Raw genomic sequence first — 16,038 nt, forward strand, 5'->3', positions numbered from 1 at the left:
TACCATGGACCTGCATATAGTTATCTGATTACAGAAGGCCGTGAAAAGAATATGTTTTAATGATTGCATTAGAAGCCAAACAAATTGCTATGTTAAACATACCGGTGCAATTGAAAATGGGAAATACCAAATTCCTCTGCCAGAAGAGGTAACTGTGTTTTTTATTTCCTCCTCCCAGTCAGAATATATGTACTAGGATGTCGCTCATGTTCCAATGTCAAAATGTTGTGCATTTCCTCCTCTCCCTGTCCCAGGGCATTGGCTGTTGCCTGTGGGGAATCTCACAGTGCCATGAAATTGGGACACTGGTCAGTTGCCCTATATATCATAGAGCAGTAGGAGCAACAGGGAGAGGGAGAGAAAGAGGGAGCTCATGGAAAGACACAGCACTCTGCTCCAAATCCAAGCTGTGCTACAGGAAGATTGCCTGAAAAGATGAGGACTAAAGAGGAGCGAGTTCAGTAAAACAATGCAGAAGTAAGCAGTTCAGGGACTCGCACAGTTGCGATTTGCAGACACCTCCCAATGTTGTCTGGATGGGGCCATGAATCTCCTGAAGTCCCAGCTCCAGGATCCTGAAATCTCAGAGCCGGGACTCAAATCCAAGCCCAGCTCACTGCTGGTGAGGAAAAAGCCCCACTAGCTGGGTCTCCTGAGGTCAGAAATGGGCTTTTGGGGGAGAAAGTGGTGCTTGCAGGGGGACAGAGGGAAGCAGGCTGGGGGCAAGGACTTTGGCCCACTCCTGCTGGAGTCCCAGCCTCCTTCCCTCCCCGGTGTGTTAACCAGAGGGCTGAAAACAGGCATCTAGATGCAAATCAGAGAGCAACCCCATCACCCTCATTTGGGACATAGGGTGCATGCAAGCCCCTGTGCATCAAGGGAGACAAGACAAGGTCGTGCCACAAGGCTCTGTATCAGTTGCACTCCTCATCTCTCTTGCTATGTGTGGAGCAAACCACAGCACAATTAAGGCTCTCTAATAAAGAAATGCCTTCAACCCGCCTGCCCCCCTCACACCCTCTTCCCTTCCTGGAGAAGTAACGCACCATGCACAGTCACATCAAATTCCCTTTTGTTATCGCCTGCCTTGTTTGTCGCAATGCACTGATAACGGCCGGTGTCTGACACGTCGGCCCGTGAGAGGAGAAGCTTGTGTCCATTGAGTAAGAGCTTGTATCCAACTCCCCCTTCGATGGGCTGGCCATTTTTCAACCATCTAGGAAATAGAAAATGGATCTTTGAACGTCTCTTTAGCGTCACAAGGCACGCGATATATTGACTTACTAACGAAGGGCTTCTCACATACGTACGGCTTGGGGCCAGAGGATCTGAAGGATTGCCTCCTCCCATATGAGCCCACCTGGAACCTGGGGTCATCTTTGGGGTCATTCTCTGAGAGCCCCTTCCAAGAAGCCTATGATAGTTCCTCGTTCCTAAACAAACACAATGGCTATTTCTGCTGGGCAAGGCACCAGAACCCATCACAGGCAAGAAAAAGTAAGGGCAGAGGGCACAGAATGGAGGAAAGTGGAGATGTGGGGGAAGCCAAACAAGAGAAGGGAGGGAAAGGGTGAATGGACACTGGTCCCAGAGGAGGGACTGCTCTGCCCACACGGACGGCATCCACACCTCAGGAACTCTCCCAAAGGTTCTTTTGGAGTCATAGTAACCGGCATGTAACCAAAGCCTTTACAGATCCCTGCCTCTTAGCGAGGGACAAAACAATATTTCCCTTGGCATATCTTTATTTCATTATATATCACATGTGTGTGCCTGCACAGGTGTATTTTTTAAACCTAATCTCCCTTTCAGCTGCTGGAAGTTAGCTTCCTTTCAGCACCTTATCTAGAGATCATAAAGAAATTGTGGGGGAGAAAGAGAAAGGGAAAGAACTCCTTACAAAATGAAAATACAGGACCTAGAGAATCTTTCCGCCAAATCTAGAAAAGCACTTTTGTTGGGATATTAAAAAAAAGTCTCTAATTCCCCAGAGAGTTGCTCAACAGCCAACTCATATAAACATTTCCATGACTGCGCTCTGGATGGTGGGCTTAAAGACCAAAACAGATCTACATCTTGCCTTCCAAAATACTCGTTTTTCGTCTCTAGTGAGCCTCTTTGGGGGGGGGGGGGGGGGGAGAGAGCAATTGGACAAAGCTGCACTAGACTATTACCTGCATAGCTCGTTTTATTGCACATCACCATGTTCCACTTCGCAGGGACTGTGTTCTTTACGAACTGACCCCATGTCAAGCCAGTCTACCAGCACCATTTTTCCAACTGCTCTTGCTCACGTCACGTCTCCATGCCACATTTTGGTAATTCTCACAATTCAAACATTTTCACCATTATTATATTTTTGTGGTGATCTGTGATCTGTAAACTTTGATGTTACTCTTGCAGTTGTTTTGGGGCAGCAGGAATCGTACCCATATAAGACGGGGAACTTAAAACTTACTTTTTTAAAGCATCATGCTATTGCACACGTATTAGATTGCAGTATAGTGGAAACATAACTTTTATTGCACTGGGAAGTCAAAAAAATTGTGTGACTGGCTTTATTATAATTTGCTGGAAGGGGACCTGCAAAGTCTTTTTTTAATAAGTTTTATTTGAAATTATAATCCTAAAAAACAAAAAGAAATCTACAACAACATCCATCATCAAAAACATCGAGCCTGTTGGGTCAGCCCCCACAGCCTTCTTTTTCCATTTATGATAACTTAAAAACATATTTTAATCTATGCCAAGTCCCGTTTCTCTAGTCAATAATAAAAAGAGTCCCAAGTTTGATAGAAGTGGGACCTGCAAAGTCTTTAAGGAATACTTGTGTATTGACATTAGTCAGTGCTTGAGAAGTGGTTGAAGCAGGCTTAACCTGGAAAGTGACGATCTGGGTCATTTTACTGAGCAAAACTCCCATGCTAAGTCTTTGGTAAATCATAATTGAAAGGCAAATGCCCCAGCTAAGCTGCCAGAAATATAAAACAGCCAAGGAAACCTTTGCTAACCACCAGTATGCCAAAAATATCCACTAAAGAAAATAAGCAATGTCAGCTTGTGAACGGTCATGTAAGGGTCATACGGTTCCACCACTTCTTCTTTTTTGCCTATCATCAGGCATTTCTGCATTTAAGTTTTACTGCCAGACAAATCTCATAGTGGAGCAACTGGTGGAAATAGATGCTGAGAGAGAGAGAGAGAGAGAGAGGGAGGGAGGGAGGGAGGGAGGGAGAGAAAGAGAGAGAGAGAGAGAGAGAGATTGGACTGTGTCCTCTTACGTGATTGTTGGCAATGGAACTCCTGTAGCAGGACAGTCCAACTCCAGGGGACTGTGAAGAATCACAATGTAGTCTGAAGAATCATTGCCCCCTTCCATATTTGGTGGGACTAAGACAAAAGGAAGCACAACAGAGATGGAAATATTATTAGAAGTTATTGGTTCTTTATTTTAAATGCATATTTAAACAATGAGTAGAATTTCATCGTAAACTACTGTTTGTACTCCTCACTTTCTTGAGTCATGCAAGGCTTCCTTGTACAGGAAATCATTTACAGTTCATAGGCAGGGCCGTCTTAACAGCATTATGGGCCCCGGGCAAAGCAGTGTCCTGGGGCCCCTACGACAACTACAACTACTGTTAATTTTGGAAGTTTTCCAATTGTCCAAGGGTTAACATACACAGATTAGTATGGGGCCCACGGGCAAGTGCCCATCCGGCCCATGTGTTAAGACGGCCCTGTTCATAGGCCTGTAATCAATCTATTTATTTATAGAATAAATTAGTTCCAAATCACCATCAGTCCACCACCTAAATACTATTCTTCAAGAGAATTTTGGACCCAGAACCCTAGGAACAGTTTGCTGCAAATTTAGAAGCAATTAGGACAAAATAGATCATGTAGCATATAAATCAATGTCTCACACCTTTCTTTCAGGAAACATAAATTGGGTAGCTCTGCACCATGCAAAGAAAGTGCTTATAGCCATTATTTTTACACACCTAGGATTTCTACATCGTATTTGATTTCCTTTTCTCCTGCTATGCTGGTAGCCACACACACATACTGGCCCCGGTCAGCCTCTCCAGCATTCAGGATCTCCAGCTTCCTTCCGCCAGACACAATGTGCAGGTTGTCGCTCACTTTCACAGGTACTCCATCCTTCAGCCAAGTCAGCAAGGGAGGTGGGTTGCCGGCTGCATTGCACTCCAACACCAGCGAGCTGCCAGTAACCACTTGCTTGTTCTGGATAGTTTCAGGGTCACCCTCAATAACCGGAGGAACTGGAAGAAAAGGTAGAAGCATGATTTTCAAGCCAGAAAAAGTATCATTAAAATGATTCAGTTTGGTTCCTTCCAACCTAACTCAGCATTTAAGGAATTCACAGTCTTACTTGGCTCTTTTGCCTTCAGAGAAATGTTCTGCTTTCACGGAATTGTCTTTTATGGCTAGCCATATTAATGTGAGATTTATTTTCCATCAACAAAGCCTACCTACCTACCTACCTACCTGTCCATCCATCTGTCCATCTATCCATCTTACCTACTCACACCCCTATCCATCCAAACATCCATCCATCCATCCTTCCATCCATCTTTCCATCTATCTCCTGGCTGGCCAACACAACAAAGCACTGGCGCTTACACTTAATCTGACTTGTGTAGGAAAAGCCATTAAAACAACAACAACAGACAGATATCATCAGATCATGCAGACACACATAACTGGCAACTGGTAATTTATTTCAGGCAAGCTGGCTGAACATGCACATGACTTCTGTCTGCATCGCTTGAGGCTTTCCCAGGTTAGGTATTATGGCTTGTATGGTCATAAACATTGCTCAGATTTCTAAAAAGTGCTTCTAAGCACAGGACTCTTGATGTTAACCATCAAAAGGCACCATCCATCCATCTAGTCAGCCTTTGCAATGCCCCTGCTCCCTCACATCCATCTTTTGTTTCAGATCATATCCTCATCTTTACATGAATGTGGCTCAGACCTGAACCAGCTGAAAGCCTGAGGCAAATGTAGCTGAGAAGATGCTGAAAACGGGAGCCGAGGCAAGAACAAACAGGTTTACTTTCACCAGGTCCAGAAGGTTTCAGGTTGCACAAAGCAGTTTCCAGCACTGTGACTACATGTGTTTTAAAAGGGGGCGACAATCAAACAAACAGTTCGCAAATGCATCTCATCTCCTCCTACCATAGACATCCACTTGGAACGATTTTTCAGCCACTCCAGCTATGTTGGTTGCTTGGCAGATGTAACTAGCAGAATCGGAGACTTGAGCACTTGGAATCTGAAGAAATTGGCCCCTTTCCAAATAAATGGCATGCGGGCTGGATATAATTGGGTGCCCATCTTTATACCACGTTATGACAGGAGCTGGGATCCCTCGGGTCTCACAGGCCAGCTTGACCAAGCTGTTTAGCAGTGTTGACACCTCAGTGGTAACATTTCCTCCTTTAATGGCAGGTGGGACTGTTTCCAAGGAAGCAAAAGAAAACCAAGAGGCAATGAAAAGATTGCACGACATCTTTCAAGAATGAGCTTGTATTAAGCCTGTGCTTAATTATATCTTGGCATAGACAGTGCTCTCTGTGGACAGATTATTCCATCCATGCCACCACAATAGCAAAATGAAACCCATGCAGTAATGTAGGAAACATCCTTTCTAAGAGCACAATTGTGAGGCTACTGGACAATGTCTAGATAGCCAAAGCATTATTTGTAGTCCCAGATCCAACCTTGGAAACTTGCTCCAAGGTCAGGGCTTGGACTCTCAACTCTGAGCACCCATCATGTGCCTTTGCAGCCTGTACGGGAAGAATTGCATCAGCTCTGATAGGGCTTTTTTGCGGGGTGGGAAAGGGGCAGAACAGGCACTGCCAGCATACACAGTATCCTAGTCATACCTCAGTCTCTTCTCCTTGTGCTCCAAGGAAAAAAAACTTGGGCAGCTGAAATAGGCTGTCCAAGCATTTTGCGGAATGGAAGGATGGCAGAGGTGACCTTCACCTCCATGCATCTTCCACTCTCTGTAGGGTTCCCATAATCCTTTGAGCTTGAAGGGTTAAAGGCAGCCCCACTGGATTGCCCTGCAAGTGAGTTACGGTAGCCTCCATGCTTAGGGTCAGTCTGTGCCAGGTCTCTCCAGTGGGCCCTACTCCAGAAGCATTGGCCATTATGGAACATGGTGCTGGTTCCACACATATGGAGGACCCCAGGTTGAACATCTGGAGGGTCTCGTCTGCACAACCAGCAAACAACGTGGAAAAATTATTCCTGAGCAATGCCAGTTCAGATTATGATGTTGCACACCCAGGGAAAAGTGAGGCCCAAATCCACTCCCTTGAAAAGCTTGCTTTTTATTTTTCTACATGGAAGAAGATTCCGTTGCAGAATTTTCAGGAAACTGTGAAACTGTTTGAAACTGTGCTTCAAAACAGTATTAATTATCTCATCATTCACAGCCCATATGCCATGTTTCTACAATCCATCTGAGAAGGATCTCTGCTTATAGTAAGTGGTTCTGTAGAGGTGGACACTGTGGAAGAGAATTTGCTTTCAACCCATGTTGAATGTTTCTCTGAAGAGCATATTGGTATAGTCTACACCATATGAAGAGAAGAGAAGAGAAGAGAAGAGAAGAGAAGAGAAGAGAAGAGAAGAGAAGGCAAAGAAACCTTCCTAAATCCCCCTTAACCCATACTTGTGTTATATATATGCATACACGCATGTGCACCTGTGTGAGAAAAAGAAGTAATCCAGACTCATCAATGCACTCTGTACCGTCCTAGCTATGAACATTTAGGACAGGTATCTTTCCCCCATTCTGTGGGTGAGCAACTTGCCAAAAAGTATTTGATGCATCCCAAGAGTAAGAAGAGCCAAACTGATATAGTTCAGCTTATGTCATCCTGGATGAAGCAATGGAAAAGAGAATTGGCCCCAGAGAAAGGGAACCCAGGAAAGAAGGAAGCCTACAAAGGCGGGCAAGGTTGCCCCTTTGGCCAGGCCCTCAGTGTTGCCATCAGCCAATTTGACACATCAAAGACACACACACACACACACAAACAAACCAAAATTGGCTGCGCAGTGTCCATGACCTTAACGTTCACCCTTGAAACTTACTGTGCCTTCCTCAGGAGACCCGTCTCTACTTCGAGAAGCACAAGTTACACTTCAACACCCTGCTATTCAGCTTGTTTCGAAACCCCAGCTATTTCCCTCTGCACTGGAGGCAACCACTTATGCCGTTTTCTAGCCAACAATAATGGATGTAAACTAATCATTTGCAGATGTTTATAAAAGACAGGGCCAGAGACACCCACAGCACGCAGATCTGTTGCAACAAGTGAGGACTAAATTGGTAGCCTGGCAGCGGATGGAGGTCATGAGTGTGTGCCCATCTGCAGCCAGAGAAAGGGAATGGACCCCGACCTGCTCAGAGTTTCCAGTGGCATCCTATAAAATGGCAGTTCAGAGCTATGGAAGGGCAAAGGAACCACTGCTTAGAGGGAATGAATGAGGGAATGCTTCCATTTATTTTAGCCTATTATTTTGTATGTCTTCAATTGTTTTCTGCCCATTGTGAAAGGAATTTCTTTGAGTCTCCTTGAGCTTACTTAAGCATATCAGGTCTGAACAGGATCTGGGGTTTCTTTGACCCTGTTATCCTTACAAACGGTAGACTGGGGGAGTTCCTGGGTAAAGAACAACCTGGTAGACCCACAGGTTACTTTGTACCTAGGAAAAATGGGGTGGAGAAACAGTGCATAAAAGCTCAAAGTTTACTCCTTGTTCATAGCAAATAGGAAAATGCTAGTGCAAACAAGGCCCTCTCTAAATCGATCATGTACAACTATCAGAAGTTGCTAAACATGCAGCATTTAAAAGTTTCTGTTCAAGTGAGTTCTTTCACATACAAGTATTGGATTGGCTAGTTTTACCTCTGTGAGCAGGGCTGGCCCTACCATTAAACAGAGTGATGCTACTGCCTCAAGTGGCAAAAACTACAGTTGGGAGAACAGCAAAGTCAGTGAAGAGTTGGATGAAAGAGCTGCACAGGGTCTGTGACCCACCTGCTTGCTCTAAGCTAGCTTGCTGCCTTCAGCAGAATGGGCTCCTATTGTCAGAGCAAAAATAAGATTCAGCTGCCAGTCTGGTCAGCTTCTGCACATGGAAAGGGGCTTCTACCTCACCCTTCAGACTTCAAAAAGTCTTGGGTAGACTCTTCTACAGTGAAGCTGTGGTTCCTGATATTCATTGATATTCATTAATATTATTGAAATCCTGGCCATTTGTTTTCTTACTGGTTAATTCCATCCCATCAATGCTATCATGCTTGTATTTTTAAATTAAGATTTCATGAAAATATTAATACTCTTAGAAGGAGCATGTGCTACTAAAATGCAAGAGCTGCTTGCAAAAACTCAACTCATCAAAAAGCAAAGCATGCATAAATATTTTGTAAGAAAAGAACATAAATTGCACCATAATAAAAATGGATTTGTATCTAATGTTCTGCTCTGAGCTGAACATCACAAAGATCAAACATATCAAAACTCCAAGGAAGTAGATACACTTCTTTATTGTAGCAACTGCTGCAGCATTTTGACTAGGACTGGGCTTCTGTGTTTCAACAATTATACTCTGTTTCCTTGTCTGATCAAAGCTTTTATATAGTTATGAAACCATTAAAAAAACAATAACCAGTATATGCAGCCCTTAAAAAGGGGAAAGGCAGCACTGATGACTTTGACCCCCATATGTATTTGCACTAGCATGACTTCTTTGATAGCTGCTAGGCTGCTACATAATTGTCCATGGGATCTGGGTGGCTTCCCATCTATGGCAATAAGCCACCCTGCCCAAGTTTGCACATCATGATAAACCAGTTCCCATTGCACTGCCCACCATAGCTTGAATATTCATAATGCGGCTCAGCATGCATGAAAACCCCCTCTCCCTTGCATGACAACCCCCTCTGTGAGCCAGCTTCGAGCCAAATGAATGGCCCACTTAAGTAATGTTCAGTGTTTCTGCCAACTGTCCCACAAGCAATGTGAACCTCCCTGAGGGTGGAGTCAAGCCTTTTGAGAAAGAAAGGGAAGAAGGAGGGAGTCTTCCATTTAGAATCAATTCTTCACATGAGCCAAGAGGTGCTCCCTCAAATGTGTGGTAATGTGATTTTGATTGATGTTACTTGAGAAGAACCATTTTTATGAAGCATCTTGTGTCACCAAGGACCTGCCTAGCTCAAACGAAGGAATGTGTTTCCAAAGCCTTCTGTTAAGATCTGCTAGAAAGGGAAAAGGGGTGAGACACACTCACGAGAGCTACTGGATCCTAAAGCAACTAGAAATAAATGAAAATGCTAGTTCCAGAATGAAGCAGATCAGGAGAAGGGGCATGTGTTAATTTGCTTCAATCAGAAAATGACACTTTCCATTCCTTCCTGTGGATGCTTTATAGAATCATAGAATAGTGGAGCCGAAAGGGGCCTACAAGGCCATCTAGTCCCTGCTCAATGCAGGACAAAAAGTTAAAGCAACAAGAAGAAGGACCAGCCGCTTGTAGCACAACCAGAGGTCTCACTGGCACACAGGATAAGTGGAAGCCCAATGGCAGTAAAAGTTCCTGCCAAATATGCCCAGTCTCTTGGGAAGCACATTGTGGGCATTGCAAACCCGTGATGAAACGTGATGGCAGATGCAGTAAGAATGGTGCACAGTGTCAGAAAATGCTGCAATGGCACAACTTGGTGTAATGTATCTTGTGTGTCTAGACATATCCCTTCTGTTTCATGAAAATGCAATGTTACAGAGGCAGGGACTGCACAAAGCATGTTACATCCCAAAGAAATTTCTTTCCCTTTGCTTTTAGAATGCAGGCAACTCATTAACAGACCAAATTAGAATATTATTTTGCCTACATCTCACACCCATTCTTTGAATGAGTGCCTTCATTTGGGGTCAAAAAGGCTGAGAACATTAGATATACTGCCCCATCCAAACCTACATCCACAACTCTGGGAGCCATAGAACAGAAGTTCAGTTTGCATTCCTAGATTCCCCCCATCCCTACAGATTATTCCCTTCTTTGCCTCTTGTCTGTCTTTGTTCTCTCCCCAGGCCAATGAAAGCATGATGAGAAAGATTGCTAATGTCCTCTCTTACGTATTCTGGCAGTCCATCACAAGCCACCTGTCTCAATATTCAAGTTGTTCTGCCTGGCTTCTATCAAGGCTAAACAATAATTACAACTTTGACATAAATCTCTGCTACTCTTTCTGGCCAGCTCTCCTTCCTCAGGTTATACTCACAATCTCTGCCCTGGAGAACATCTGCAAATCCTTTTTATGCTGTCATTTAGCTACAGAAGAAAGGTGCAGCTTTGCTTTCAGCAATATCCTATCTGACAAAGAGCTCCATGACACCTGAATGCTGTCTGAGAGGAAATGATTAAATTTAAAGAATCTCCAGAACAAGATAGTTTTCAGACACTTTTAACAACGCCTTCAAAGCCTGTTTTCCACCACATCATAATAGCTTGTCCAGTTCAGAGAAATTGTTCTGCACACAGAAACACCGCATCATCAGATGGATACATGGATGTAACACTTGTGCATCCAGACCAACATGTACAGACCTGAACTGCATGATTAGACAAGTGATTCAGACCCACCTGTGTTGGATTGGTCATGCTTTATGCACTTGACTTGAGATCAAGTACTTGAAGGATCTGTTTCCTCATTACCAAATGACACAAGGCTTGCAATTAGCAGGGAATGTCTTCCTTATTGTCCCAACTGTACCAGAGACTAGGAAAATGCTGGCATGAGACAAGGTGTCATGCCTGACGGCTCGACAGAGACATCTACTCATGAGGAAGAGGCAGGAGCTAACAGTGAGAGTCAGGCATTGGAACAAGGGGACTTACATTTGAGGCCCAGTGCCCAGACAGCCCCTCTGCAGCCTGACTCTGAGCAAGTAACCTCTCTACAGCCTGACCCCTTAGCCCCTGAGTGAACAGCCTCCCCGCAAACTGATGGGGAGGCATCTGGAAGAGTAGCTTCCTCTCATTCCAGCTCTGAGGTGCATAAACAAGTTGTCCCCCCGATTCCTGACTCTGAAACTGCTGGACAGAGTTCAGGAGAACAAGAAGACATGACGGGGAATTTGGCAAACGCCCAAATTAGGAGAACTTTAAGGCGACAAGTCCAATTACGACAACAGGACAGAGGTCTGTCCCACCCACGAATGGAAAGACAAGACAGGAAGGTCTGATGCCACGTGGTCTCCTGAGGTAGCTCAGAAAGGAATCAACCACAGAACTGTAAGGGGCTTGTTATAAGAACTTATCAGTGACATCGTAAATCTTGTAGTGAATAGCAATAAAAGTCTTTAGTTTCACTGCCGGCTGCTGTGTGAGTTAATTGGAGATGTGAGTTACGACCTCATGACACAAGGTATTCTTGGTGGTGTCACCCCATCTATGGAACACCCACCCACTGATGTTAATTAGGCCTTCCCGACAGTCCTGTTGCTTACACAAAGACTGAAGACACTTTTATTTTGGAGTTTGGAGTAGTATGTGAGGTGCAGGGCTTAGTGAAATATATCAGTGTTGTTTCCCGGCAATTGCACATGTTGGTGGGACTTATGTTTGAGGGTTGTTTTCTTCCCTTGTTGCCCTGTGCTCCAAAAACTGGAAGAAGGAAGGATACAAAAATACTGAATAAATAAATGCATTTGCTAATGAATTGCTCATAGGTGGTTGATCAGCTGGCTGAGAGGGAGGACAGGAAGGCACAATATTGATTCCCTACCACATTTATGGAAAAGTTCATCCAAGCCATTATTTCTGTCTGGCTCATCTTATTGCAGATCTTCAGAATGGAGTACCACAATGAATTGCAAAACACCTTCCCAGTTGGAAAAACCTCTGTTCAGAATATGGAAAAGATACTGCCAGCTGGGCTTGGGTGATAGGAGCACACCAGGTCAAGTTCCTCTTTGGCTTTTCACCATCTTCTTTGGTTTTCTAGCTATGTTCCAGGCCTGCTCCAAGGTGCTGCTTTTGACCTTGAAGCCCCTGAGACCAGGACAACCCAAAGAATGACCCATTTCACATGACTTACCTAGATGCAGAGATCTTCTTCAGAGGCCCTTGAGAGCCCCCACCAAGCAAGGTACCATGGGAGCTCCTCCAGGGAGCTCCTCTGGTGGTGACATGCCTGCTGTGGCATTTCGGTGCCATCAAACTCCATGTCCCTAGGACTTTTAGGATGTCTTAGGTTTAAGCTGTTCTTAATATTGGACGTATACTTCTACTGTTTGTATTGCTATATAATTGTACCAGTATAAGCCACCCCAAGAACTTTGCTACATAAATAATTATAAATACTGTGAATTAGTCCATCACTAATAAATTAAAAAGGCATTTCAAATTGAGAGAATCGCAGCGGCTGTGCGTTTGTTTGTGGAAGCCGAGAAAACCAGGGATCAAAGGCTTCCATTGCTCTTATCAGTCTCCTTCAGCAAAAATAAAAATGGCAAAGTGCATGCATTTGTAATTACATACCATGGACAATGACCCTGAGTTCCTTAAGCTGTTTTCCAGCAGAATTGGCTGCACTGCATTGATAGCGCCCTTTGTCAGTTCTCCGAGCACTCTTAATGTACAGGATCTGACCTTTGTCCAAAAGCTCAATATTAGGATCACCTAAGAAGAGCGGCCTGTGGGGGGGAAATGCACATCGGTGATACTGTCTTTGCTAGCTGATGCTACCCTGTTGACTGGGAACATGCCCCACTGAACACAACGGGAGCTGCTTCTGCATCTCCAAAACTGGATTCTGCTCTCACGCCAAAAAGGGTTCTCCACTCCACTTTATACATGGCTTCTTTATATCTATGATACTTGGGGGTGGGTTAATCAATTCCTGGTTCATGTCACTTATGTGTGCATTCATTCCTAAGTCCATTCTGTTTCTTTTCCTGTTCATTTGCTATTTTCTCTTTAAAATCCACATGAACATTTGGATTTAAATAATTCAGCTTCTTTCTCCAAGCATGCATTTCTAAACATGTCCTGATATATTTCTGAGCCAAGAACTATGCTGAAACTTTCTGCAAATGTGAAAGTTGGTAGATAAATAAGTTTGATCTGCTTGTTAGGTTAATAGAGGTGGATCGGCTCCATTTGCATCAGAATTATGAAGAACGAATTTGTTAAAACTGTAATCTCAAAGTAGTAGTTCTTTGCATTGTAAATTCATATCGCCAATCCTATTTAATTGCCATGCCACCAACAAGTTGTAATTCTAGCAGGAGCTAAATAACTCATAGCTTTCTCACAAAAGGATAGTCACCAGAGTCCTTTGAGCAATTCCATTCAACACTTGAACAAGTTTCAGAACTGTTTGCTTTTGTTATGCAGACATATGTAAACTATTAGACACAGTAGCTTTAAAGAAATTCCTCCTTTACTAAAAGGATTTATAATTTCAGCTTGTGTCTGAATCAGCCCCTGGTACTAAACTACCTAATAAGCATAAAATATCATCAACCAGTAGCTACCAGCAGATTTCTCAAGGATGTTTTAGCACTGAATAGATTTCCCAAGTTGGAGTTACCACTGGGATATCCACTTTGGTTGGCCACCATCTGCATTACTAAATGCTCATATTTGTCCAAGAATATTTATAACTCATTTTTGATATCCTGCTAACATTTGTACTGCCAGATTTCATCCCCTTAATAGATGAAATTTCCTGGAAAATGAGTAGTTCAGAGGCACAAACCCCCAGGGCTGCAGTGCATGGTGCTGGAATGTAGCTCTTTGCATCTGTGAAAATGGTTTATGTACTTATGTGCTCTGTCTATCAAAGGAAATAATAAGCTTGATCTGCTTGTAATTTCTCTTATGCACACCCCATTAGAACCTCATGTTCTGATGTAACTCCCCTGCAAACTAAAGTTGTCTTTGCAGAAGGTATTTGTCCAGCATGGTTCATGTGGCCATCTCCATTTGCTCTTCAAAAATATAAAAAAGACATCTACAGCTGGACCTCAAAGGCACAGGGGCATGGTAGCTTGCTATGCACAAAACCTTCTTCCCCTGAGCTGAATATGATACTAACCAAATATACTACAAATTTGTCTGATTGTTTTCAAAGCATAGATTCATAGAATTATAGAATAGGAGAGTTGGAAAAGGCCAGGAGGCCATCAAATCCAACCTCCTGCTCAATGCAGGACTCCAAGTCAAACCATCCCTCTCAGATGACTGTCCAGTTGCATCCTGAATGCCTACAGTGTGGGAGAAACCACAACCTCCCTAAGGAAATGGTTCCATTGCCATGCTGCTCTAACAGTCAGGAAAGTTTTCCTGATGTCCATCCAGAACCTGGCATCCTGTAGCTTATGTTCATTTTTCAATGTCCTGAACTCTGGGATGATCGAGAAGAGATCCTGGCCCCCTTCAGTGAGACAGCCTTTCAAGTGCTTGCAGAGTGCTATCCTATCTCCCTTCTGTCTTGTCTTCTCCAGGCTAAACATGCCCAGTTCTTTCCATCTCTCCTCACAGCACTTTGTTTCCAATCCCCTGATCGTCTTCCTTGCCTTCCTCTGAACTCTTTCCTGTTTGTCTGCATCATTCTTGAAGTGTGGTGCCCCGAACTGGACATGATACTCAAGATGGCAGCCTAACTAATGCTAAATCTGAGAAATCAGTACCTCACATGATTTGGAAGCTGTACTTCCATTAATACAGCCCAAAGATCTGAGTGCAGGTTTTGCATATTTTCTCTTTCACTTAAAACTACACTTCACTTAAAACTACACTAAACTTAGTGCAAAATGTACCATCAAACTGTGGCTATGCACTTGTGTTGTTAGATAAACTAGAAGTGAGAAAGGAGTACATTCTTTCTGTCTATCTCACTTCCAAGAAGTGAGCTAGAAAGGGTCAAGCATATTTTCAGCCATTTAAGGCCTGGTACTTACTTGCCATCTTTAAACCACTGGATGATGGGAAAGGGAGAGCCGCTGACTTGGCATTCCAAAGTGGCATCTTGGTTGAGGATGACTGCAAGTTCTCCAGGTGAATCGGCTCCTCTTATAGTGGGTGGGACTGGGGGGAAAGAAAGCATTGAGAATCCACGATGAAGCCGGAGGCACGTGCTTAAATGGAATGGAATGCAACTTTTTCGGCAGGAGGACTGAGGAGTGAGAACTAATCCTGAAGACATCTGAACCTTTTATTTCACTTCCTTTTCACTTATAAATACCTGCCTCTGAATGTGCCTCCGTCGTAGCTTTGGCCATGTTAGCAGTTTCGAGCAGAACACTGCTACATGTGTTCATCTGCACTACAGGTTCCCTGGAATGCCAGTAGCCTGCAATTATTTGCAATGGAAAGTTCTGGCAGCCGTTTCTATGAGAAACCTAGCAAGCTGGCTCAGAGCCCGAGCTGCGAACTTGGAAAGACTCAGCTTCAAATTTCACCTCAGACATGACCTTGCTAACAATGCAATCCAATGCATGGGCAATCCGTTACAGTTTAAGGGTGGAATCCTATGCCTGTTTAGTCAGAAAGAAATCATACAACTCCAGCATGCTGGGACTTCCGGGACATTTTTCTGCCTAAATACACACTGTTGCCTCGGTGATTTTAGGCAAGCTGCCCCCTTTCAGTCTTAATATACACTTCTGTTGCATTTGGATTATAATGCTGAGCATTTTACAGGATTACGGGAAGTACTGGTAACATAAGGGACAAAGCACTTTTAACCCGCTAAAGCAAGATGAAAACATAGGATCCTCATCTGCAGTCCTCCAGGCTCCCTTGGTGAATAGCTATAAAGAAAAAGTGCTGGCAGTTCTGGAGCTCTGAGTCATTCCTTCTGTTCGGCTCAGCTAAGGTGGTCTAACACAGTATACTTTCCAAGGGCATAGTCCACGCTTCACTGCCTTTGCAGATGGAGCTGGATTGCATCAAAAGAATGTGGCAATCCTACTGAATATG

The 16,038-nt window shown here is 43.9% G+C and overlaps 1 protein-coding gene across 1 annotated transcript in view; it reads right to left on the reverse strand.

Annotated features, from left to right (window-relative positions):
• HMCN1 (hemicentin 1) overlaps positions 1–16,038 on the reverse strand; it is a 229,012-nt gene that overhangs the window by 101,802 nt on the left and 111,172 nt on the right. Inside the window, exons 29-34 of the mRNA XM_044439180.1 lie at positions 15,018–15,144; positions 12,592–12,746; positions 5,206–5,484; positions 4,005–4,286; positions 3,282–3,390; positions 1,047–1,216 (exon numbers count right to left, since the gene is read on the reverse strand). Coding sequence (XP_044295115.1) covers positions 1,047–1,216; positions 3,282–3,390; positions 4,005–4,286; positions 5,206–5,484; positions 12,592–12,746; positions 15,018–15,144 — 1,122 coding nt within the window. The remainder of the gene's footprint in view (positions 1–1,046; positions 1,217–3,281; positions 3,391–4,004; positions 4,287–5,205; positions 5,485–12,591; positions 12,747–15,017; positions 15,145–16,038) is intronic.

The sequence above is a fragment of the Varanus komodoensis genome, unplaced genomic scaffold, assembly GCF_004798865.1.
Source record: "Varanus komodoensis strain SLA01 unplaced genomic scaffold, ASM479886v1 scaffold34_1, whole genome shotgun sequence".
Taxonomy (NCBI): domain Eukaryota; kingdom Metazoa; phylum Chordata; class Lepidosauria; order Squamata; family Varanidae; genus Varanus; species Varanus komodoensis.